The sequence below is a fragment of the Tachyglossus aculeatus genome, chromosome 10, assembly GCF_015852505.1.
Source record: "Tachyglossus aculeatus isolate mTacAcu1 chromosome 10, mTacAcu1.pri, whole genome shotgun sequence".
Lineage (NCBI taxonomy): Eukaryota > Metazoa > Chordata > Mammalia > Monotremata > Tachyglossidae > Tachyglossus > Tachyglossus aculeatus.
The window spans coordinates 4090191-4114690 of NC_052075.1; the positions used below are offsets into that span (position 1 = coordinate 4090191).

Here is a 24500-nt window from a genome sequence, read left to right on the forward strand (position 1 = left end):
ATTCCTCTAGTAGTATTTTGTAATCTTCACTGAATTAACCAACTCATATTGGACAGGGTAGGATTTTTAGTTTTATTATGTGCCGTTGAGTCGTTTCTGATTCATAGCAACTCCATGGATATACTTTCTCCAGAACGCCCTGTCCTCTGCCATAATCAACAACCTTTCTAACAGTTCTTCAGTTATCGTTGTTATAGTCTCTATCCATCTAGCTGCTGGTCTGCCTCTTCCTCATTTTCCCTGGACTTTTCCTAGCATTAGTGTCTTCTCCAGAGAATTAGTCCTCCTGATTATGTGTCAAAAATATTTTAATCTAAGTCGAGTCATTTGGCCTTCCAAAGACCACTTTGGTTTAATTTGCTCCAAAATCCATTTGTTTGTTTCTCGGGCAGTCCATGGTATTCACAAAAGCCATCTCCAACACCACATTTCTAAAGACTTGATGTTTTTTTCTGGCCTGTTTTTTCACTGTCCAGCTTTTGGTTCCATACATTGTCACTGGAAACACCATATTTTGCGATAGCTGCAGGTAGTCATAAGATTAGACCATAACTTTCCTCTGGGCTGTAAGCTCACTGTGGGCAGAGAATGTGTCTACCGATTTGGTTATATTGTTATGTTGTATTCTCCCAAGCACTTAGTACAGCGCTCTGCACAAAGTAAGCACTCAGTAAATACGATTGATTGATTGAAATGGACAGGCTTTGAACTGACTTTTTAGACTGTGAGCCCACTGTTGGGTAGGGACTGTCTCTATATGTTGCCAATTTGTACTTCCCAAGCGCTTAGTACAGTGCTCTGCACATAGTAAGCGCTCAATAAATACGATTGATGATGATGATCAAGGGAACATGCCCTCACTGTTATGTTCTGTTATCTGCCCTCCATCTGCTTCAAGACTTTCTGGGTCTGTACGAGAAAAGCAGCGTGGCCTAGTGAAGAGCGTGTGAATCTGGGAGTCAGAAGGACCTGCTTACTAATCCCAGCTCTGCCACTTGTCCATTTTGTGACCTTGGGCAAGTCATTTTACTTCTCTGTGCCTTAGTTACCTCATCTGTAGAATGGGGATTCAGACTGTGAGCCCCATGTGGGACAGGGATTGCATCCAACCAAATTTGCTTGTATCCACCCCAGCACTTAGGAGGGCCAGGCACATAGTAAGCACTTACCAAATACCACAAGTATTATTATGGACACATATGCGAAAATCAGCCTCCCTCCCTCTGCCGTTCAAATTAAACTTCTTGGCTTCATGCTCAAGAATCAAATTGAGGGGGACGGGAGGGAGTTAAAGAGGCAGAAGGGACTGTCCACTCTCCACAGTATCCTGTGCGTTCATAGGTGGAGGAACTGGGGCATTGAGCAGTCAGAGTGAGCAAGAGGTTAAGTTGGGGTGCTCTAAGTTTTTGGCTGACAGGGCCTCTGGCAAGGTTGTAAATCCAGGCAGAACAAAGAACAGCCCTGGACCTGGTTTATTTTCAAACATCTTCATGACATTTGATTTAGGCAGGGAAAATAAGACAGTATAAACAAGAATCACTTATTGCAGGGCCATTCCTGCTTCCTGTCAGCTTCCCAGAGGAGGGTCACGAAGCTCTGAGGAGTGTTTCTGGACATTCAGTCAATCAATCAGCGGTATTGAGCGCTTACTAGATCCAGAGCACTGTACTGAGCATTTGGAAGAATACAATGCAACAGATTAGAGGACATGTTCCTTGTCCATAATGCGGAATTTAAAAGGTACAGTTTCATCCAACTCCTCAGACTGTAAGCTCCTTGCAGACAGGATTGTTTTTTCTACCTCTATTTTATGTACCTAGGCACTTATTGATGGACTACATATTTGAAATTTATTTGTTTCTATTAATATCTGTCTCCCTCTCAAGACTGTAAACTCATTGAGGTCAGGAAATGTGTCTCTTGTTGTACTCTCCCAAGCACTCAGTACAGTGCTTTGCACACAGCAAGCACCTAATAAATACGATTGAATGAACGAATGATTATCTGCCTGTATAAAATTTCAAGCAGGCGATAGAGGTGACCGTCCACGCAGGCTTGGATTCTCACAGTCAATTTGAAAGCGAGCAAAGCCAGCAATCGTTGCAGTTCTCTCTCTGGCGGCTTCCCCACTTTTCGTTAGCAGGCAAGCTAACACAGAGTCCAACTTGTGTGGAATTTTCCTTGCTGAAAGATTAACACAATAGTCACGCTTGTTCTTAAGAGAAAAGATGAGGGTCCTGGGCTACGGACCCGCTCTGCAGTGGCAATTCTGTCACCTTCTGGTCCCTCTGGTCCTCCTGTGTTTGGTGATCTGGCTCCTCTCCTAAAGAATCCCCATTTGGATGGAGGAATTTCATACCGTGGACTAGATTTCCTTGGTCATTTTTGCTGCCCTCTCCCATTTCTCCGGCACCTTTGGAAAATCACTCTCTGGCCGTTCAAAGACATTTTAGAGAGTGCCTCGAGTGAAAAAGGAGGGAACATGTCCCAGATGCAGCTTGTCTTCTCTTGGCACGGCAGGGGCCCCCAAGTGATGGCCTGGGAGCTGTCACGAGCCATTCCTTGAAGATCTCAAAGCCCCTGGGTGGCAAAGTGCTCGTGGGACGGCATGGAAATGGCTGACCCCTGGCCTCGAGATTGAAATGCCAGGCTTTGGACCCACTTTGGATTTCACGGGTGGCAATTACTGTTTATGAGCCTTCCGGCATCTCTTACTCACCCAGAGGAACAAATCCCGGAGACTGAGCTCACGTCCAAGTCTCCCATTGAAAGGATTGGTCTTCAGCGTGGCTCAGCGGAAAGAGCACGGGCTTTGGAGTCAGAGGTCATGGGTTCGAATCCCGACTCCACCACATGTCTGCTGTGTGACCTTGGGCAAGTAACTTAACTTCTCTGCGCCTGTTACCTCATCTGTAAAATGGGGATGAAGACTGTGAGCCCCACAAGGGACAACTTGATCACCTTGTATCCCCCCCAGCGCTTAGAACAGTGCTCTGCACATAGTAAGCGCTTAATAAATGCCATCATTATTATTATTATTCTGTGCTCTGTGGACCCCCTCCACTGGTAGTTACGGATCTGATGGTTCTGGGCATCAATTCCACAGGCAGCGGGCATCTGCGGCTTTGTCTGCCGCCTGCCCCATTGTCAGAATTTCTCTTCACACGACCAGAGGACAGTAGAAAGAGAAACCCACCCCGATAAAAATCTGACCTTTGATTTTCAAAACCTTCTTTAGGATGTAGAGCAAAGGGGTTTTTGATCTGGGTTTTGAGGACGTTTGGCAGAGAAGCAGTGTCCCTTCTCCCCACGTAAAAAAATTTGAAGTTTCCTTCCGGAATTGGCACAGAGGTCAGTGTTGGTTAATCTCTTGTGAGTGTCTTCGTTCTTCTCCAAATCCCAAACCCTCATCTCCTGACCAAGATTTAATCTTGTTAAATTTGGGTTGATGCCAGAGTTTGGTATCTCAGGGAAGTGAGATCACCTTAGTGGAACTGTGGTGACTGGCAGGTATCTGGGATGTCCAGGTTACTTTCAGCCATTTGTAAGCAATGGAAAAGGGTAATGTTTGCCAAAGGAACATTTGCTGTGCAGATCTATGTGTATCATAAAAATGAAACGTAAATAAAACCGAAACTTTTAAAATGAAAATCTGATTTTTTTAACCCAAGCAGCAGAACATTCTAATTACTCCCTAAATTGAATATTTATTTGGAAAATCTACAAAATCTAGGCACTATTCATGCTGTAGACTAGAATGCATACTTGTCCTGTGGTGAAGTTCATCTGTGAGTGATCGTGGCTGAGATGATCGCCATGGGACCTAAAATCCTTAGCATGTTGAACATATACTAAGATGTTCTTTTGCTGGGCTGTCATTTTTTTTTTTTTGGTATTTGTTAAGCATATCTATGTGCCAGACAATGTGTAAGTGCTGGGGTTGATACAAGATAACTGGTTTGGATACAGTCCCTGTCCTATATAGGGCTCACAGTCTTAAATCCCATTTTACAGATGAGGTAACTGAGGCACAGAGATGTTGTGACTTGTCCATGGTTATACTGCAGACAATTGGCAGGGCCAGGATCAGAACCCAGGTCTTTTGACTCCCAGCCTTGTACTCTTTCCAGTAGACTATGCTGCTTCTCTGTCACAATGGTGAAAATGGTGCCATTTTCCCTCTGGCCTCTTCAGACCATCAATCAGTCAATGGTATTTATTGAGCCCTTACCATTTTCCAAGACCTGTAATAAGCACTTAGGAAAGTACAAGATAACAATCCTCTGAAAGCTTCATCTCCAACAGTGCCTCTCCTTTCTTTTTTTTTTTCTGATATTCATTAAGCGCTTACTCTGTGCCAGGCATTGTATTAAGCACTGGGATAGATACAAGCTAACCAGGTTGCCACAGTCTGTGTCCCACATGGTGCTCACCATCTTAATCCCCATTTTGCAGATGAGATAGCTGAAGCACAGAGAAGTTAAGTGACTTGCTCAAGGTCACACTGCAGACGAATGGCAGAGCTGGGATTTGAACTCATGACTTTCAGACTCTCAGGCCTATACTCTAGCCACTACACCAGGCTGCTTCTCTTGGGTAGATTACTTCCTTGTTATTGTTGATCCTGGGGCTCTCCAGGTAGCAGAATGTTGTAAAGACATTTAGCTTTGGGCGGCTAATGAAAATCTCTGTTTGAACATTTTTTCAGGCACATGCCGGCACATTACTTTTTTTTTTTAAAGGGTATTTGTTAAGCGCTTATTATGTGCCAGGCACTGTAATAAGCTCTGGGTTAGATACAGGCAAATAGGGCTGGACACAGTCTATGTCCCACAGGGGGCTCACAGCTCCACCAGTTGTCAGCTGTGTGACTTTGGGCAAGTCACTTCACTTCTCTGTGCCTCGGTTACCTCATCTGAAGACTGTGAGTCCCCCAAGGGACAACCTGACCACCTTGTAACCTCCTTAGCACTTAGAACAGTGCTTTGCACATAGTAAGCGCTTAATAAATGCCTTCATCATCATCATCATTAACTCCCATTTCACAGATGAGGTCACTGAGGCCCAGAGAAGTGAAGTGACTTCCCCAAGCAGACAAGTGGCGGGGCCATAATTAGAACCCAGGTCTTCCGACTCCTAGGCCCGTGCTCTATCCACAAGGCCACACTACTTTTTTTTTAATGGCATTTATTAAGCGCTTACTATGTGCAAGGCACTGTTCTAAGCGCTGGGGGTATACAAGGTGATCAGGTTGTCCCACAGGGGGCTCACAGTCTTCATCCCCATTTAACAGATGAGGGAACTTAGGCCCAGAGAAGTTAAGTGACTTGCCCAAAGTCACACAGCTGACAAGTGGCAGAGCCAGGAATCGAACCCATGACCTCTGACTCCAAAGTCCGTGCTCTTTCCACTGAGCCACGCTGCTTTTCTACTTCTCAGTGTTGACCAGAATGTTCAGGTTTCCTTGGGTGGGTGCAGTCTGTCTCCCCCTTCTAGACTGTGAGCCCTTTATTGGGTAGGCACCGTCTCTATATGTTGCCGACTCGTGCTTCCCAAGCGCTTAGTACAGTGCTCTGCCCACGGTAAGCGATCAATAAATACGATTGAATGAGTGAATGAATACTGCCTTGAAGACTGTTGATGACGCTCACTTGTTGAGAATGTGTTTCTGGGTCATTCATTTATTCATTTGGATTTATTGAGAGTTTACTGTGTGCAGAGCACCGTAGTAAGCACTTGAGAGAGTATAATACAACAATCAGCAGACACATTCCTGCCCTCAACAAGCTTGCAGTCTAGAAAATGAGCTTACCCCTCTTCTCTGCCCCTTCCTCCTCTGTTTCCTCAGTCTCCCCCACCCCGACCAAACATGGCCGCATTGAATATTTCGAATAAGATTGGGCCTACCCCACACCTTCACTCTTCTGGCCTGTCGACCTTGGGTGATGTTTTAACCTTTCCCAATCACTCTGGTCCTCCTCATTTTGTAAGAATGAACCCCCCCTTTTTCCTCTCCCCCCACTCCATCCCCCCCCCGCCCTACCTCCTTCCCCTCCCCACAGCACCTGAATATGTTTATACAGATTCATTTCTCTATTTGCTTGTACATATTTACTATTCTATTTATTTTGTTAGTGATGTGCACTTAGCTTTAATTCCATTTGTTCTGATGACTTGACACCTGTCCACATTTTTTGTTTTGTCGTCTGTCTCCCCCTTCTAGACTGTGAGCCCATTGTTGGGTATGGACCATCTCTATATGTTGCCAACTTGTACTTCCCAAGCGCTTAGTACAGTGCTCTGCACACAGTAAGCCCTCAATAAATACGATTGAATGAATGAATGAACTGTATTATTGCCTGTTGGCCTGTGAGCCACCCAGATCAAGTCTGAGATAGAGAGCTGAGTCTTAAAGAGCTCATTCATTCAATATAATTTCTTTAGCGCTTTCTGTTTGCAGAGCACTGTACTAAGTGCTTGGGAGAGTACAAAATATCAGTATAACAGACACATTCCCTGCCCACAATGAGCTTACAGTCTAGAGCTTATGATCTAGAGGGGATTCATGGATGGGCACCCATCAGATTCTCCAAAGTAGGTCAGTGGGCCAAACCACTGTCTCTCCAGGAGATAGGTCCCATTCACTAGCCCCCAGTATTGGTATTTTAAAAGCGACAGGGTTGGGATGATCCAGGAGAACTCACTTGAGTTTGTAGTTCGAGGTTCGACCCGGGTTTTGGTTCACACACCCACCCTGCTTTCTTTCACACCGCTGCTAAGAGCTAAAGGAATGTGATTATCCCTTTCAATCTGTGAAAAGTGTGAATGTAAAGCACTCTCAGGGTGGTTACACACTATTTGACAGTTGTTCAATATGTCCATTCATTTGGCCTTTGGAATAAGTAAACCTGCTTTTAAGTATCATTTAGTCCATAAATGCATCTTTCCCATTGAGGTGGTCTGTTTTGCCCTCCTCTTTAAAAAGATGACTAAATATTTGCTCATGCAATGTTTGATTTGATCCCAGCTCTCTCTCTCTGTTTACCTTTATTCTCACTCCCACCCAGTTAAGTGGGAGATAAGGAGAATCTTGTTGGATGCTTTTCAATGATTTTGCTCAAATATTTGGAGACCGGCACTTCGCAAAGAGGGTCTGACCAGATCTGGCTAAAATGGAGCGATACTGGCAAGTCAAGATTGTTTTAAGGGGTCTTTGAAGCAGGCATGGGGTTTCTAGAGGAGGGGAGCTCACTTTAAGACTCTTCCCGAGTAAACTGAGCTGGTTGCTATCCATGTCATTTTTGCTTGCAGGGATCTTGTCTACTAGTAGATTGTACCATCCTAAGCGCTTAGCCCAGTGCTCTGCACACAGTAAGCAGTCAATAAATACCATTGATTGTCTGATGGACAGGAGAAAGGAGGCACTTGACTCAGACTTCAACCTTTGTAGTCAACAACTCAGTTTTTCTCATAAATAACTAGTTCGTAATTTTATCTCTGTGCTAATAAAAACAAGAAAAAAAAACCCCACCCTTTTCTTCTCTTCATACCTGCCAGTCTTCTGGACATTGCCCAACCTCCTGCCCTTTGGGTAACAGCTGTGTGATCCCAGGAAATCCTGCCAGGGTAAGAAGAGGTTCAAAAGGCAGAATTTAAAATATTCTGTGTCTTCTGTGGCAAATCACTTCATTCTCTGTGGGTTCCTCCTCCTTAAAGTGTTCTCCCTCCTGTTTAGACTCTGAGCCCCATGTGGGGTAGGACCTCTAGACTGTAAGGTCATTGTAAATAGGGAATGTGTCTACCAACTCTGTTGTATTGTCATATTTATTGAGGGTTTACCTTGTGCAAAACACTGCACTAAGTCCTTGGGAGAGTACAATATAACAGCAAACAGACACATTCCCTGCCCACAATGAGCTCACAGTCTAGAGGGGGAGACAGACATCATTACAAATAAATAAGTAAATAATTTACAGGTGTATACATATGTGCTGTGGTGATGGGAGGGAGGATGAATGAAGGAGCAAATAAGAGCAGCACAGAAGGAAATGGGAGAAGAGGAGGGCTTAATTAGGGAAGGCTTCTTGGAGGAGGTGTGCCTTCAATAAGACTTTGAAGTGGGGGAGAGCAACCATCTGTCTGATTGTATGGTGGTAATAATAATAATGGCACTTATTAAGAGCTTGCTATGTGCAAAGCACTGTTCTAAGTGCTGGGGAGGTTACAAGGTGATCAGGTTGTCCCATGGGTGGCTCACAGTCTTAATCCCCATTTTACAGATGAGGTAACTGAGGCACAGAGAAGTTAAGTGACTTGCCCAAAGTCACACAGCTAAGTATCGGAGCCAGGATTTGAACCCATGAGCTCCGACTCCAAAGCCCGTGCTCTTTCCACTGAGCCACGGTGCTTCCCCAAACTCTTAGTACAGTGCTGTCCACACAGTAAGCACCCAGCAAATGCCATTGATTGAGTCTGTGTTGGACCCGATTGCTTTTTTAAATGGTATTTGTTAAGCGCTTACTATATGGCAGGCATTGTACTAAGTACCAGGGCTGGAGTAGATGTAAGCTAATTGGATTGGACACAGTCCAAGTCCCACAGGGCGCGCACCCTCATTAATTCCCGTTGCACAGATGAGGGAACTGAGGCACAGAGAAGTTCAGTGACTTTCCCAAGGTCACACAGCAAACAAGTGGCAAAGCTGGGATTAGAACCTAGATCCTTCTGACTTGTGTGTCCTACACACTAGGCCACACTGTTTCTCTTGTATCTACCCCAGTGCTTAGTACAGTGCGTGGCATCTAGTAAGGGCTTAACAAATACCACAATGATGATTATCACTCTAATAATAATAATAATAATTATGGTATTTGCTAAGCGCTTACTATGTTCCAGGCACTGTACTAAGAGCTGGGGCGGATACAAGCAAATCAAGTTGGACACAGTCCCTGTCCCATGTGGGGCTCACAGTCTCAATCCCCATTTTACAGATGAGGGAACTGAGGCCCAGGAAAGTGAAGTGACTTTCCCAAGGTCACTCAGCAGGCACGTGGTGGAGCTAAGTATTGTCCTGTACCTTATCCTGGGACCCAGGAGTAAAACAGGCAGGGTGTCATGAGGAGATTTTAAGAAAATTGGTGGGTTGCTGGTTACTTGCATGATAAATCCCATCTTCAGAAATTATAAACAAAGACCCGGAAGAGATTTCATGAGTAAACCCTTAATGAACGTGGGTGTAGCTATCTTTCCTTTGCATGTTCCTATTTCATCCTAACCCCAAACCCCGGGAAAAAGTTGATTTACACCGTGAACGGGGGCTGAAGGAAATCCAATCAGAGCTCACTCGAACACTGTCTTGATGTAAGATTCAAAGCTTCTGCAAATTTATTTTATCTTCTGCATTTGCTGATCTCCCGCTTGTAAATCCTGTTGAAGGAGAATAAAAATGACTGCGGCCTGATGGGAATTAAACGTCTGAAGTTCAAAGCGGTTTGCACATCAGAGCAAACGTCAATCAAATGAACATCTTGCAAGCTAGGCAGGGAGTGAATTTCTCCATGGGGAAGAGATCAAAGTGGGAGTCACAGTTCTGTTTGCTCCCTCGGGATGCAGTTTCGATCAGTTGTTCATGAAAGTAAATCCAGAGGAAGTTTTTTTTTTTCTCCTTAGGGAGAGGGAGGATGAGGGGTTATTTCTCCTGAAACTGAATTTCAGCTAATGTTTTGATCTAATGAGAATAAGTGCAGAAGCCAGTTAGAATAAAAAATGTTTTTTTCTACCGAGCCTGGGAAGGATTTTACTCGGAGACGGTAATTGCCGACACTTTTTTTTAAGGGGAGGAGAAAGATGATGGCTGAGAACAGCATTTAATTTTGCGTCCAAATCATCTGCCCGTTTCAAGATCTGTTAATGTTGCTTTGGGTCTTGACGTTTTCTTCCAGATGCAAATTTCAGAAGTAGGTCCACCTTCCTTGAGAACAGTCTCCCGAAGATCACTCATTGATGTAGAATTTTTTAATGCCCTGTAATTGTTAGTCCCCCCTTTCCATAGTCCAAACTTTTAAGAGAGCATTGTGTGATCTCGCCTCTCACCCACATCATTCATCCACTCAGTCAGTTGTATTTATTGAGCGCTTACTGTGTGCAAAGCGCTGTACCAAATGCTTGGGAGATAACGTCCTGCCTCTGTCTTCGAACGCCCTTCCCTGTTCTTATTAGACAGAAAATGACTCTCCCCCACTTCAAAGTCCTATTGAAGACACATCTTCTCCAGGAGGCCTTCCCTGATTAAGCCCTCATTTCCTCTTCTCCCATTCCCTTCTACTTCACCCTGACTTGCTCCCTTTATTTACCCCACCTCCTAGCCACACAGTACTTACGTTCATATGTGTCATTTATTTATTTCTATTAATATCTGTCTAGACTGTAGCTCTCTGGCAGGGAATGTGTCTGCTTTATTGCTATATTGTACTCTTCCAAGAGCTGGACACACAGTAAGTGCTCAGTAAAGACAATTAACTCACTGACTGGTGTACATTACCCAAAGTGAAATGCTTCTTTTACCACTTGTTTCCCAAAAGACCCAAGCTCCACATGGCTAAAATTTGAAATGGGGAGGGGGGGAGGTTGGGGGCTCAGAGGAGTGAAGGGGGATAGCATAAACGAGGGGAACCCCTTTAGGTAAGATCCAATAAGTGGCCCCCAAAGGCCTTTCCAAGGCCTTTTATTCGCAGCCCAGCACTACAACAGTCCTTGAGCAGTCAGCATTTGTGAGAGCTGCAGAGCAATTTCGGCAGAACATTTCCATTTGTAACAAAGTAGACGCTCTTTGCCTTCCATACTTTCGCCTTTTCTCTCTCCCAACCCCTCCCCCTTTGACTCTGTGCCACCCATGCCACCCACCCATCCTTCTGCTCTCAGATTGACTATGGCTCCTGAGGGCATTTCCAGGTTCTCCCTTAGCCCTCCTGTCTGTAGCCTTAAACGACTTCCTTTCCCTGTCCCCGTTGGTGACCTGCAGTTTGACTGGAGATAATAAGGCCGCATCAATATTCTGCTCAGCAAGAGCACGGTTTTTTTTAGGCTTCTGTACAGCCTTCAAGTTCTGTCTCTGCCTTGAGATCAGTCACTCGGATAATTATGGTTTCTCCAGCTACTTCTGCCGGGAGACTGGGGTTTTCCCTCTTATTAGGTCAGTGAAGGGATAATTTTTCTTTTTTTTCCAAACCCACAGACAGTGGGACCAAGCACCCCGGGCGCTTTGTCGCAGGGGTGGGGATGAATTAAATAAAGGGTGAGGGGAGCACCCAGAGCGGCCCCACGTTTCTTTATTAAAATAATAATAATAGTTGTGGTATTTAAGTGCTTACAATATTCCAGGTATTGTACTAAGCACTGGGAGAGGCCGCATCAATAGTCTGCTCAGCAAGAGCATGGGTTTTTTTAGGCTTCTGTACAGCCTTCAAGTTCTGTCTCTGTGACAAGGTGATTGGGTTGGACACTGTCCCTGTCCCACTTGGGGCTCACAGTCTTAATCCCCATTTTACAGATGAGGTAACTGAGGCACAGAGAAGTGAGGTAACTTTCCCAAAGTCAAGTGGCAGAGCCGGGATTAGAACTCAGGTCCTTCTGACTCCCAGCCCCATACTGTATCCACTAGACCACACTGCTTCCCAACATTCAAATGCATGGAAATTCCTCTGCAGCCTTGGAAGCCCTGGGATGATGGGAAAGTCAGAAAGTGTTGAATTGGTGGTCTGAGTTTAGCCTTTGGTCGGGTCTCGGAGACACCCCTATTTCCCTCAGCCCCCCGGCTTCCTCGGGTTACGGGGCTCCTTTCCCAGGAAGGGAGAGGGGGCGGTTAATCTCGTGGAAACTTTCTTTGCCTCTCTCCCGTTGTCTCCACTGTCCAGGCCTGAGCAGAGGGTCCTACTGCTTTGACCACTGCGGCTGAACAAGTCTGAGAGGTCTTGCTCTCCTTCAAGAGGAAGTAGGCCAAAGGAAGAGGTCAGGAGAGAAGCAGGACCCATTATCCTGTTAATGAAACCCCAGGCCCCAGATTTGGGATTCATTGACTCGTTGCTCCACTGTTGGAAAGCACTGCAGATCAATCAATCAATCCATCCATGGTACTGATTGAGAAGCAGCATGGTGCAGTGGGTAATAATAATAATAATGGCATTTATTAAGCGCGTACTATGTGCAAAGCACTGTTCTAAGCGCTGGGGGGATACAAGGTGATCAGGTTGTCCCACGTGGGGCTCACAGTCCTAATCCCATTTTGCAGGTGAGGTAACTGAGGCACAGAGAAGTTAAGTGGCTTGCCCAAGGTCCCACAGCTGACAAGTGGCGGAGCTGGGATTCGAACCCATGGCCTCTGACTCCAAAGCCCGGGCTCTTTCCACTGAGCCACGCTTCACACAGACCTGCGAGTCAGAAAGTCCTGGGTTCTAATTCAGGCTTCACCACATGTCTGCTGTGTGACCTTGGGAAAGGCACTTCCCTTATCTGTGCCTCAGTTACTTCATCTGTAAAATGGGGATCGAGAGTGTGAGCCCCACACTGGCAAGGACCGTGATCAACCCGATTTGCTTGTATTCACCCTAGTGCTTAGTACCGTGTCTGGCACACAGTAAGTGCTTAACAAAGACCATTATAATAATAGTAATTATTATCGTTAAGCATTTATTGCACACAGTAAGTACTTAAAGACCATTATAATAATTATTATTATTATTGTTAAGCATTTATTTTTGATTACAGCATAACAGAGTTCCCTGCTAACAATAAGCTTATAGTCAAAAGATCAGAAAGCTATGCTGGTGAATGGACTTTGGCCCCGTAGTAATAAACTCCGGTTGCGTGTGAAAGGAAATTGACCAGCCTACTTGATGAGGAAGAAGCGGGAATCTGACCCCGGAGTCATGGTGGCTTGGTTGCATTTGTAGACCTCTTCCTCCCATCTGGAAGTCGGGGGGCTCCCGCAGGCAGCCCCCCACCCCCTGCTCTCCCTTCCAAAAGGCCAGCCAGGCTCCCTTTCGGCTGGCTCTGGAGAAGTTCTTCCGTATGGCGTGGCTGTTTTCTATTTTCTCTAAAGGCAGAACAAAGACTTACTTCCCTCAATTTGATTTAGGCCCTTGCTGATGGGTAATTGAATGTGACTGTGCCATGCGTCATTCTCATTCATTCATTCATTCATTCATTCATTCAATCGTATTTATTGAGTGCTTACTGTGTGCAGAGCACTGTACTGGCAACATATAGAGACGGTCCCTACCCGACAACGGGCTCACAGTCTAGAAGGGGGAGACAGACAACAAAACAAAACAGGTAGACAGGTGTCAAAATCGTCAGAACAAATGGAATTAAAGCTATATGCACATCATTAACAAAATAAATAAAATAGCAAATATGTACAAGTAAAATAGAGTATATATACAAATATATACAAGTGCTGCCACGCCCTTGAAGAAGCTCTAATGGCACTACCGAGCACAGTAGAAAGTAATCTTAGAAAGTGTAATTTCAGCCAAATGCTTTTTAATAATAATAATAATTATGGTATTTGTTAAGCACTTTTTATATGCCAAGCACTGTTCTAAGCACTGGGGGGATACAAGGAAATCAGATTGTCCCACATGGGGCTCACAGTCTTAATCCCCATTTTACAGATGAGGAAACTGAGGCACAGAGAAGCTAAGTTTCTCTAGACTGTGAGCCCGCTGTTGGGTAGGGACCGTCTCTATATGTTGCCAACTTGTACTTCCCAAATGCTTAGTACAGTGCTCTGCACACAGTAAGCGCTCAATAAATACGATTGAATGAATGAATGAAAGTGACTTGCCCAAAGTCACACAGCTGGCAAGTGGCGGAGTTGGGATTAGAACCCATGACCTCTGATTCCCAAGCCTGGGCTCTTTCCACTGAGCCACACTGCTTCTCTAAAAAGATGAGCTTTGGAGTAGGAATATAATCTTGTGGACCCAGGATTGGGAAGACTGGAAGAATTCCGGAGAGTAGAGTGGAAATTAATTATTTTGAATAATAATAATGGTATTTGTTAAGCACTTGCTATGTGCCAAGCATTGTTCTAAGCGCTGGGGTAGATACAGGATAATCAGGTTGTCCCACTTGGGGCTCACACTTCAAATCCCCGACTTACAGATGAGGTAACTGAGGCACAGAGAAGTTAAGTGACTCGCCCAAGGTCACACAGCAGACGTGACGAAGCCGGGATTAGAACCCACGTCCTCCAACTCCCAAGTCTGTGCTCCTTCCTCTAAGCCACGCTGCTTCTTTTTAGCTAACCTGGCTGGATGCACATGAAACCAGGTTTAGCTAGAGCCCGTTGTTGGGTAGGAACCGTCTCTATATGTTTTGCCAACTTGTACTTCCCAAGTGCTCAGTACAGTTCTCTGCACATAGTAAGTGCTCAATAAATATGATTGAATGAATGAATGAATGAATGAATAGAGGGCTCTGATGCCACCTCCTAGCTCAGCTGGCCCAAAATCTACCTGTAAACTCACACATCCCCCTTTGGCAGGCATCAGTAATAATAAGGGTAATAATAATGGTGGTATTTGTTAAGCACTTACCGTGTGTCAAGCACTGTACTAAGCTCTCTGGTAGATAATAGACAATCAGGGTGGACACAGCCTTCACCGGACTCACAGCCTAAGTCAGAGGGAGAACAGGTATCGAATCCCCATTTTACAGACAATAAAACTGAGGAGAAGTTGAGGATTGCCCAAGGTCACACAGCAAGCAGGTGGCAGAGCCGGGATTAGAACATAGGTCCTCTGACTCCCAGCAACCCTGTGCTGTTTGTATTGGACTCTCCCAAGCGCTAAGTATAGTGCTTTCCACACAGTAAGCGCTCAATAAATATGATCGAATGTATGAATGAATGAATCCAATAGGCCAGGCTGCTCCCCAGTATTAGTAGTAGTAATTGTTTTTCTCGAGGGTCCACACAGCACAATGCACGGCACTAAACCCTGGGGAAAGAACGTCAGAAGCAAAAGACGCGTTCTCCCCTCTGCTTTCTGCCGGAGGAAGGGAGAATTTTGATCGGATGCAGGAAGCTCTCCTCCAGACTATGACCGTCGCAGCCTCAGTTAATCCGCAAAATCCTCTCTGTGGGAGAGGGGGTGGCCAAGGGACACCGCCGCTTCCTGTTTCCTCAAACTCCGGCTTTTTGACAGAAAGGGGGCAGTCCTAAAAAAGAGGGAAGAAGACTGGAAAATTGTGGTAAAACTTGGCAAGCATGGCCATGTAGCCACACAGGAAAAAAAGCAGATGAAAAGACGTAGATATAAATGAATAATTTTAGGTACTACTACTAATGACTATTTATGGTATTGGTTAAGTGCTTACTATGTGCCAGGCATTGTACTAAGCACTGGAGTAGATTCAAACAAATCAGGTTGGACACAGTCCCTGTCCCATGTGGGGCTTACAGTCTCAATCCCCATTTTCCAGATGAGATCTCTGAGGCCTAGAGAATCAATCAATCAATCAATCGTATTTATTGAGCGCTTACTTTGTGCAGAGCACTGTACTAAGCGCTTGGGAAGTACAAGTTGGCAACATATAGAGACAGTCCCTACCCAACAGTGGGCTCACAGTCTAAAATGGGGAGACAGAGAACAAAACCAAACATACTAGCAAAATAAAATAGAATAGATATGTACAAGTAAAATAAATAAATAAATAGAGTAATAAATATGTACAAACATATATACATATTTACAGGTGCTGTGGGGATGGGAAGGAGGTAAGATGGGGGATAGAGAGGGGGACAAGGGGGAGAGGAAGGAAGGGGCTCAGCCTGGGAAGGCCTCCTGGAGGAGGTATAAATTATATATATATATATTCATTTATATCTATCATAATATCTATATCATATTATATCTATCATATATATATGTATATATATATCATTTATGATAGATATAAATGAATAATTTTATGTACTACTACTAATAACTATTATTATTATGGTATTGGTTAAGTGCTTCCTATGTGCCAGGCATTGTACTAAGCACTGGAGTAGATTCAAACAAATCAGGTTGGACACAGTCCCTGTCCCACGTGGGGCTTACAGTCTCAATCCCCATTTTCCAGATGAGATCTCTGAGGCCTAGAGAAGTGAAGTGACTTGACCAAGGTCACACAGCAGAGAAGTTGCAGAGCCGGGGTTAGAACCCACGACCTTATGACTCGCAAGCCCTTGGTCTGTCCACTACGCCATGCTGCTTCTTGCATATATTGTGAAAACGCCATTTTTCAAAATGTTTTTGAAAAATCCAAAAACTCAAAATCATGATTCTGTTTCATATTTTCCCCTTGCTTCCTGCGTGACCCCAAGCAAGTCACTTCACTTCTCTGTGCCTCAGTTTTCTCATCTGTAAAACAAGCATGAAATAACTCTTCTCCCTCCTATGTGGACTGTAAGCCCCATTTGGGACAGGGGGGTAACAGCACACTTATTATCAGTAGAAGCAGTGTGGCATCTTTCCCCTCAAAGAAGATGATTGTTGGAGAGCCAATAATTCCCAAGCCCGGGTTCAAGAAAGGAGAGCCTAACAAAGAGTTTGTGGGAAGGAGCAGGGACTTTGGGGCTAGAGAAACTTCAGAGGCCTGAGTTGAAATACCAGAAGTAGGTTTATGCCTTTCTCTAATCTTCACTCATCTCAGCCTGGATTTATTTCTGTATGCCTCGTCCTCAGCATAAATGCTTAACAATAATAATTATTATTATTATAATGGTATTTGTTAAGCACTTACTGTGTGCCAGACACTGTACTAAGCACTAGGGTGAATACAAGCAAATCGGGTTGAACACAGTCCTTGCCAATGTGGGGCTCACACTCTCAATCCCCATAAATGGATTCAGAGTTGATATTTCTAGGTCTCTCCTGTTAGAATATAGTGCTCTGCACACAAGAAGCAATCAATAAATAATAGTAATGGCCCATCCGCCAAGCTAGCTCTCTTCCTCCCTTCAAGGCTCTACTGAGAGCTCACCTCCTCCAGGAGGCCTTCCCAGACTGAGCCCCTTCCTTCCTCTCCCCCTCGTCCCCCTCTCCATCCCCCATCTTACCTCCTTCCCTTCCCCACAGCACCTGTATATATGGATATATGTTTGTACATATTTATTACTCTATTTATCTCTGGAGTAGATACAAGTTAATCAGATTGTATCCTGTGTGCCCCTGACCCACATGTAGCTCACAGTCTAAGTAGGAGGGAGAACACAGGTATTTAATCACCATTTTACAGTTGATAGCACTGAGGCATAGAGAAACTAAGTGACTTGCCCAAAGTCATCCAGGAAGCAGTTGGCAGAACAGGATTATAACCCAGGTCCTCTGATTCCCAGGCCTGTGCACTTTCCACTTGGCCATGCTGCTTCTCTCTCTCTCTTTTTTTTTCTTAAGTGCTTTCTGTGTGCCAGGCACTGTACTGAGCTCTGGGGTAGATAAAAGCTAATCAGGTTGGACATGGTCAACAGTCCAACAGGTTGGACATGGCTCACAGTCATAATCCCCACTTCACAGATGAGGTAACCGAGGCCCAGAGAAGTGAAGCAACTTGCCCAAGGTCACACCACTAGACAAGCGTCATCATCATCATCATCAATCGTATTTATTGAGCGCTTACTATGTGCAGAGCACTGTACTAAGTGCTTGGGAAGTACAAATTGGCAACAAATACAGTCCCTACCCAACAGTGGGCTCACAGTCTAAAAGGGGGAGACAGAGAACAAAACCAAGCATACTAACAAAATAAAATAAATAGAATAGGTATGTACAAGTAAAATAAATAAATAGAGTAATAAATATGTACAAACAATAAATATGTACAAACAGAGCCTGGATTGGAATTCATGGCCTTCTGACGCTCAGGCCCGGGCTCTATCAACTAGGCCACGCTGCTTCCTTAAGGAAACACGCCTCCTGCTTCTGCTCTATCTCCCAAACATTCAGTTCCATGCATTAAGTCTTTTCTACTGCTACTCCTACAGCTCTCTAGACTTTTAGCTTCTTGTGGTCAGGGAATGTGTCTGTTTATTGTTGCCCAAGGTCACACACTAGACAAGCGTCAGAGACTGGATTGGAATTCATGGCCTTCTGACGCTCAGGCCTGGGCTCTATCAACTAGGCCACGCTGCTTCCTTAAGGAAACACGCCTCCTGCTTCTGTTCTATCTCCCAAACATTCAGTTCCATGCATTACCTCTGGTATGCACTCAAAAAAAGTCTTTTCTACTGCTACTCTTACAGCTCTCTAGACTTTTAGCTTCTTGTGGTCAGGGAATGTGTCTGTTTATTGTTGCCCAAGGTCACACACTAGACAAGCGTCAGAGCCTGGATTGGAATTCATGGCCTTCTGACGCTCAGGCCCGGGCTCTATCAACTAGGCCACGCTGCTTCCTTAAGGAAACATGCCTCCTGCTTCTGTTCTATCTCCCAAACATTCAGTTCCATGCATTACCTCTGGTATGCACTCAAGAAAAGTCTTTTCTACTGCTACTCCTACAGCTCTCTAGACTTTTAGCTTCTTGTGGTCAGGGAATGTGTCTGTTTATTGTTGCCCAAGGTCACACACTAGACAAGCGTCAGAGACTGGATTGGAATTCATGGCCTTCTGACGCTCAGGCCCGGGCTCTATCAACTAGGCCACGCTGCTTCCTTAAGGAAACATGCCTCCTGCTTCTGTTCTATCTCCCAAACATTCAGTTCCATGCATTACCTCTGGTATGCACTCAAAAAAAGTCTTTTCTACTGCTACTCCTACTGCTCTCTAGACTTTTAGCTTCTTGTGGTCAGGGAATGTGTCTGTTTATTGTTGTAATAGTAATGATAATGATGGTATTTGTTAAGCGCTTACTATGTGCCAAGCACTGTTCTATGCACTGGGGAAGATACAAGGTAATCAGGTTGTCCCACGTGGGGCTCACAGTCTTAATGCCCACTTTAAAGATGAGGCAACTGAGGCACAAAGAAGTTAATAGACTTGCCCAAAGTCACCCGGCTGACAAGTGGCGGAGTCGGGATTAGAACCCATGACTGCTGACTCCCAAGCCCATGCTTTTTCCACTAAGCCACCCATGCTTTACTCTCCCAACCACTTAGTACAGTGCTCTGCACACAGCGCTCAATAAATTGGATCGAATGAATGAATGCATGCATGAGTGCCGTGAGAAGAATTATGTATAGCCCCCCAGCAGGCAGGATTTTTACCTGGAGAGTGGCTACCGATCTGCTACTGAATCAATCGATCAACCGATCATATTTATTGAGCACTTACCTTGTGCAGAGTACTGTACTAAGCGCTTGGGAAGCAGCACAGCTCAGTGGAAAGAGCACGGGCTTTGGAGTTGGAGGTCATGGGTTCAAATCCCGGCCCTGCCAATTGTCAGCTGTGTGACTTTGGGCAAGTCACTTAACTTCTCTGGGCCTCAGTTCCCTCATCCGTAAAATGGGGATTAAGACTGTGAGCCCCACGTGGGACAACCTGATCACCTTGTAAACTGCCTAGCGCTTAGAACAGTGCTTTGCACATAGTAAGCACTTAATAAATGCCATAAAAAAAAATCCCGGCTCTGCCAATTATCAGCTGTGTGACTTTGGGCAAGTCACTTAACTTCTCTGGGCCTCAGTTCCCTCATCCGTAAAATGGGGATTAAGACTGTGAGCCCCACGTGGGACAACCTGATCACCTTGTAAACTGCCTAGCGCTTAGAACAGTGCTTTGCACATAGTAAGCACTTAATAAATGCCATCAAAAAAAAAAAATCCCGGCTCCGCCAATTATCAGCTGTGTGACTTAGGGCAAGTCACTTAACTTCTCTGGGCCTCAGTTCCCTCATCTGTAAAATGGGGATTAAGACTGTGAGCCCCCCGTGGGACAACCTGATCACCTTGTAACCATTCCAGTGCGTAGAACAGTGCTTTTTCACAGAGTAAGCGCTTAATAAGTGCCATTATTGTTATTATAATCATTATTGGGAGAGTACAACAGAGTTGGCAGACACATTCCCCCCCCCGCACTGAGCTCAGAGGGGAGACAGATATTAATGTAAATAAATAAGTAATGGATGCATACATCAGTGCCATGGGGTCGGGGGAAGGCTGAACCAAGGGAGCTGAAGCAGAGGAATAGGAAGGGCACTACCATTCACGCACTGCCAGTCTCAAGGGGCAAACAGTGTGGGCATCTTGCCACCCAGCCCAGTCATTCCCAGTGCAAATCCGAAAGTCCGAGGGGCTTGGGTTTGGCTCGGTGCCAACAAAGGACCCTTGGGATTCTGAAGTCGATTCCAGCCCTTAGGATGCCAAACCCTGCGTTCTGTTTTCAAAACACATCCCCGCCCCCGTGACATATTATGAGAGATCATTCCATCTCAGTTCCCTTCTTGGCATGATGGACAATCCCTGAAGCAAGTGCTATTTTAATCTCCTTAGAGCTAACTGGGAAGGAAAAAAAAAAAAAAGGTCTGCTCGTTTTGTGCTCGGATGCTGTTTTTTGTCTGGAGGAAAACTGCATGGCGGGGTGCTGATCGCTTGTTTCATTTCAGGTTCGACGGAAATTTCAACACCAATGTGTCTCGAACCATTAGCTGCGACAGACTGTCTACGACCGTCAACAGCCGAGCCTTCAATCCCGGACGAGATCTGAACTCAGGTAGGAGACACCGCTGTCTCTCACTGATTTTATTGGCGGGGGCGGGATGTTTCCCATGGAGTTGAATCCGTGCTTGGTTTAGAGTAGTGTCATCTAACGTCTCAAGCACAGGGGGACACATTCCTACCTTCGTTCAGTCAGTCAGCTGTATTTACTGAGCACTTACTGTGTGCAGAGCACTGTACTAAGCACTTGGGAGAGTACAACAGAACAATAGACTCATTCCCTGCCCACAACGAGTTTACAGTCTAAAGAGGGTGACAAACATTAATCTAAATAAATGAATTACAGAGATATACATAAAAGCTGTGGGGCTGGGAAGGGGGAAGAATAAACGGAGGAAGTCAGAGCGATGCACAAGGGAGTGGGAGAAGAGGAAAAGAGGGCTTAGTCAGGGAAGGCCTCTTGGAGGAGATGAGCCTTCAATAAGGCTTTGAAGTGGGGGTGAGTCATTGTCTCCTCCTCTTCCGCTAACCTCCTCACTGTACCTCATTCTCGCCTGTCCCGCCGTCGACCCCCGGCCCACGTCCTTCCCCTGACCCGGAATGCTCTCCCTCCGCACATCCGCCGAGCTAGCTCTCTTCCTCCCTTCAAAGCCCTACTGAGAGCTCACCTCCTCCAGGAGGCCTTCCCAGACTGAGCCCCCTTTTTCCTCTCCCTCTCCCCATCCCCCCCCGCCCTACCTCCTTCCCCTCCCCACAGCATCTGTATATATATTTGTACAGATTTATTACTCTATTTTACTTGTACATATTTACTATTTATTTTGTAAATGATGTGCATCTAGCTTTAATTCTATTTGTTCTGACGATTTTGACACCTGTGTACATGTTTTGTTTTGTTGTCTGTCTCCCCTTTCTAGACTGTGAGCCCGTTGTTGGGTAGGGACCGTCTCTATATGTTGCCAACTTGTACTTCCCAAGTGCTTAGTACATCAACATCATCAATTGTATTTATTGAGTGCTTACTATGTGCAGAGCACTGTACTAAGCGCTTGGGAAGTACAAATTGGCAACATATAGAGACAGTCCCTACCCAACAGTGGGCTCACAGTCTAAAAGGGGGAGACAGAGAACAAAACCAAACATACTAACAAAATAAAATACATAGAATAGATTTGTACAAGTAAAATAAATAAATAAATAGAGTAATAAATATGTACAAACATATATACATATATACAGGTATATATAGTACAGTTCTCTGCACACAGTAAGCCCTCAATAAAATACGATTGAATGAATGAATGAAAGGATAATCGATATTAAGACTGTGAGCCCCACATGGGACAGAGACTGTGTCCAACCTGATTATCTTGTATCTAACCCAGCACTAAGAACAGTGCTTGGCACATAGTAAGCGCTTAACAAATCATTGTTAGTATTATCATCAGTAAGACCATGAGCTCATCTTCTAGATTGTGAGCTCACTCTGAGCAGGAATGTGTCTGTTGTTATATTGTACTCTCCCAAGAACTTAGTATAGTGTTTTGCACACAGTAAGCGATCAATAAATCAACTTCGAATGAATGAAGTATCCAAGGTGGCAGGTCTGAAGCAGTGTGGCTCAGTGGAAAGAGCCTGGGCTTGGGAATCAGAGGTCATGGGTTCAAATCCCGGCTCCGCCACTGTCAGCTATGTGACTTTGGGCAAGTCACTTAAGTTCTCTGTGCCTCAGTTCCCTCATCTATAAAATGGGGATTAAGACTGTGAGCCCCACGTGGGACAAACTGATCACCTTGTATCCTCCTTTGCACAGTGCTTTGCACATAGTAAGCGCTTAACAAATGCCATTGTTATTATTATTCATAAACTTTTGTGTCATTCCAACTGCTGACGTACAGAATGCTTCCACGTCTAAAAAAGAAAAAACGCCAAATAGAAACTCAAGAGAAGCAGCGTGACCTAGTAGAGAGAGCACGGGCCCAAGAGAGTCAGCGGACCTGGGTCCTTATCCAGCTCCACCACTTGTCTGCTGGGTGAGCTTGGACAAGTCACTTCACTTCTCTGTGCCTCAGTTCTTTCATCTGCAAAATGGGGATGAAGATTGTGAGCCCTATAAAGGGACAGGAACTGCGTCCAACCAGATTATCTTGTATCTATCCCGGTGCTGTGCCTCGTATAGTGCCTGGCACATAGTGCCTGGCACATAGTAAGTGCTTAACAAATTCCATTAATAAAAAAAAGTGTCAGTGCTCCATGTCAGGACCTCTTTGGTGCAGAAGACCTTTTTGCACCACCATATATGAGAAGAGGTCTCCTTTTGCTCCTGGAGGCTTTCTCCTGCTCGTGCCAATTTCTTGTGCCCCACCAACTCTTCCCCAGCCCCGAGAATTGCAGAGGGAAGAATTCGGTGGGTCACCTCTCCATCGGCCTCCACACCGACTTCTGAGCCACAGATCGCCCTTTTCTTCTGGATTGCCAGACTAATCCTCTCCAACACATTGCGGCTCAAGGCCGCCCTTTCCCCTCCTCATTCATTCATTTCATTCATTCAATTGTATTTATTGAGTGCTTACTGTGTGCAGAGCACTGTTCTAAGCGCTTGGGAAGTACAAGTTGGCAACATATAGAGACGGTCCCTACCCAACAACGGGCTCACAGTCTAGAAGGGAGAGACAGACAACAAAACAAAACATGTGGACAGGGGTCAAGTTGTCAGAACAAATAGAATGAAAGCTAAATGCACATCATTAACAAAATAAATAGAATAGTAAATATATGCAAGTAAAATAAATAGAGTGATAAATCTGTACAAATATATATACAGGTGCTGTGGGGAGGGGAAGGAGTCCTCCTCCTCCTCCTCCTTCCCCCTGCCCCTCATACAGCATACTCTGTGATGGGACTGCCTAGTCAGTTGGTCAGTCGTATTTATTGAGCGCTTACTGTGTGCAGAGCGGACAATATAATAGAAAAGAAGCTCACTCCCTGCCCACTGTTCCTGACACCCCAGTCACTCCTTCCAGCACCATATCCTCACCATGCTTCTCCCTGGCCCCTTCAGCCACCCATAATAATAATGGTATTTGTTAAGAGCTTACTATGTGCCAGGCACTTTAGTAAGCGCTGGAGTGAATACAAGCAAATCAGGTTGGACACAGTCCCCACCCCACGTGGGGCTCACAGCCTTAATCCCCATTTTACAGATCAATCAATCAATCAATCAATCAATCGTATTTATTGAGCGCTTACTGTGTGCAGAGCACTGTACTAAGCACTTGGGAAGTACAAGTTGGCAACATCTAGAGACAGTCCCTACCCAACAGTGGGCTCACAGTCTAAAAGGGGGAGACAGAGAACAAAACCAAACATACTAACAAAATAAAATAGACTAGATATGTACAAGTAAAATAAATAAATAAATGAGATAACTGAGGCAGAGAGACTCAGTGACTCACCCAAGGCCACACAGCAGACATGCGTCGGAGCCGGGATTAGAACCCGTGACCTTCTGACTCCCAAGCCCGTGCTGTATCTATTATGCCATGCTGCTTCCCATCCCTACAGCCTAACTCACCCTCCAAATCGCAGCAGAATCGGAACCCTTCCCCTTCAGCTACCCCACATCAGACGCTTGCATCTGCAAGCTGTCCAACCATGGACATTTGCAAAGGCCATAGAACCCATCACCGGAGTCCAAATTGATGGTCCGGTTACAGTTTGCCTTTCATCCGGCGGGAAGCAGCCCTCCATAAATCCTAAATGTTCTCAAATTCATCGATCCAGAAGGAAATTCAGCGCCCCTCACGGGTGTATATCCTGTGTAGTCAAACCCCAGGCCTAAACCCCAGATTTCTCAATTGCT

General features: G+C 45.2%; 1 protein-coding gene across 1 annotated transcript in view; it reads left to right on the forward strand.

Moving 5' to 3' along the window:
• Positions 1 to 24500, forward strand: part of CACHD1 (cache domain containing 1) — a 205874-nt gene that overhangs the window by 108849 nt on the left and 72525 nt on the right. The window contains exon 6 of the mRNA XM_038752670.1: positions 20587 to 20693. Within this exon, the coding sequence (XP_038608598.1) occupies positions 20587 to 20693 (107 nt within the window). The remainder of the gene's footprint in view (positions 1 to 20586; positions 20694 to 24500) is intronic.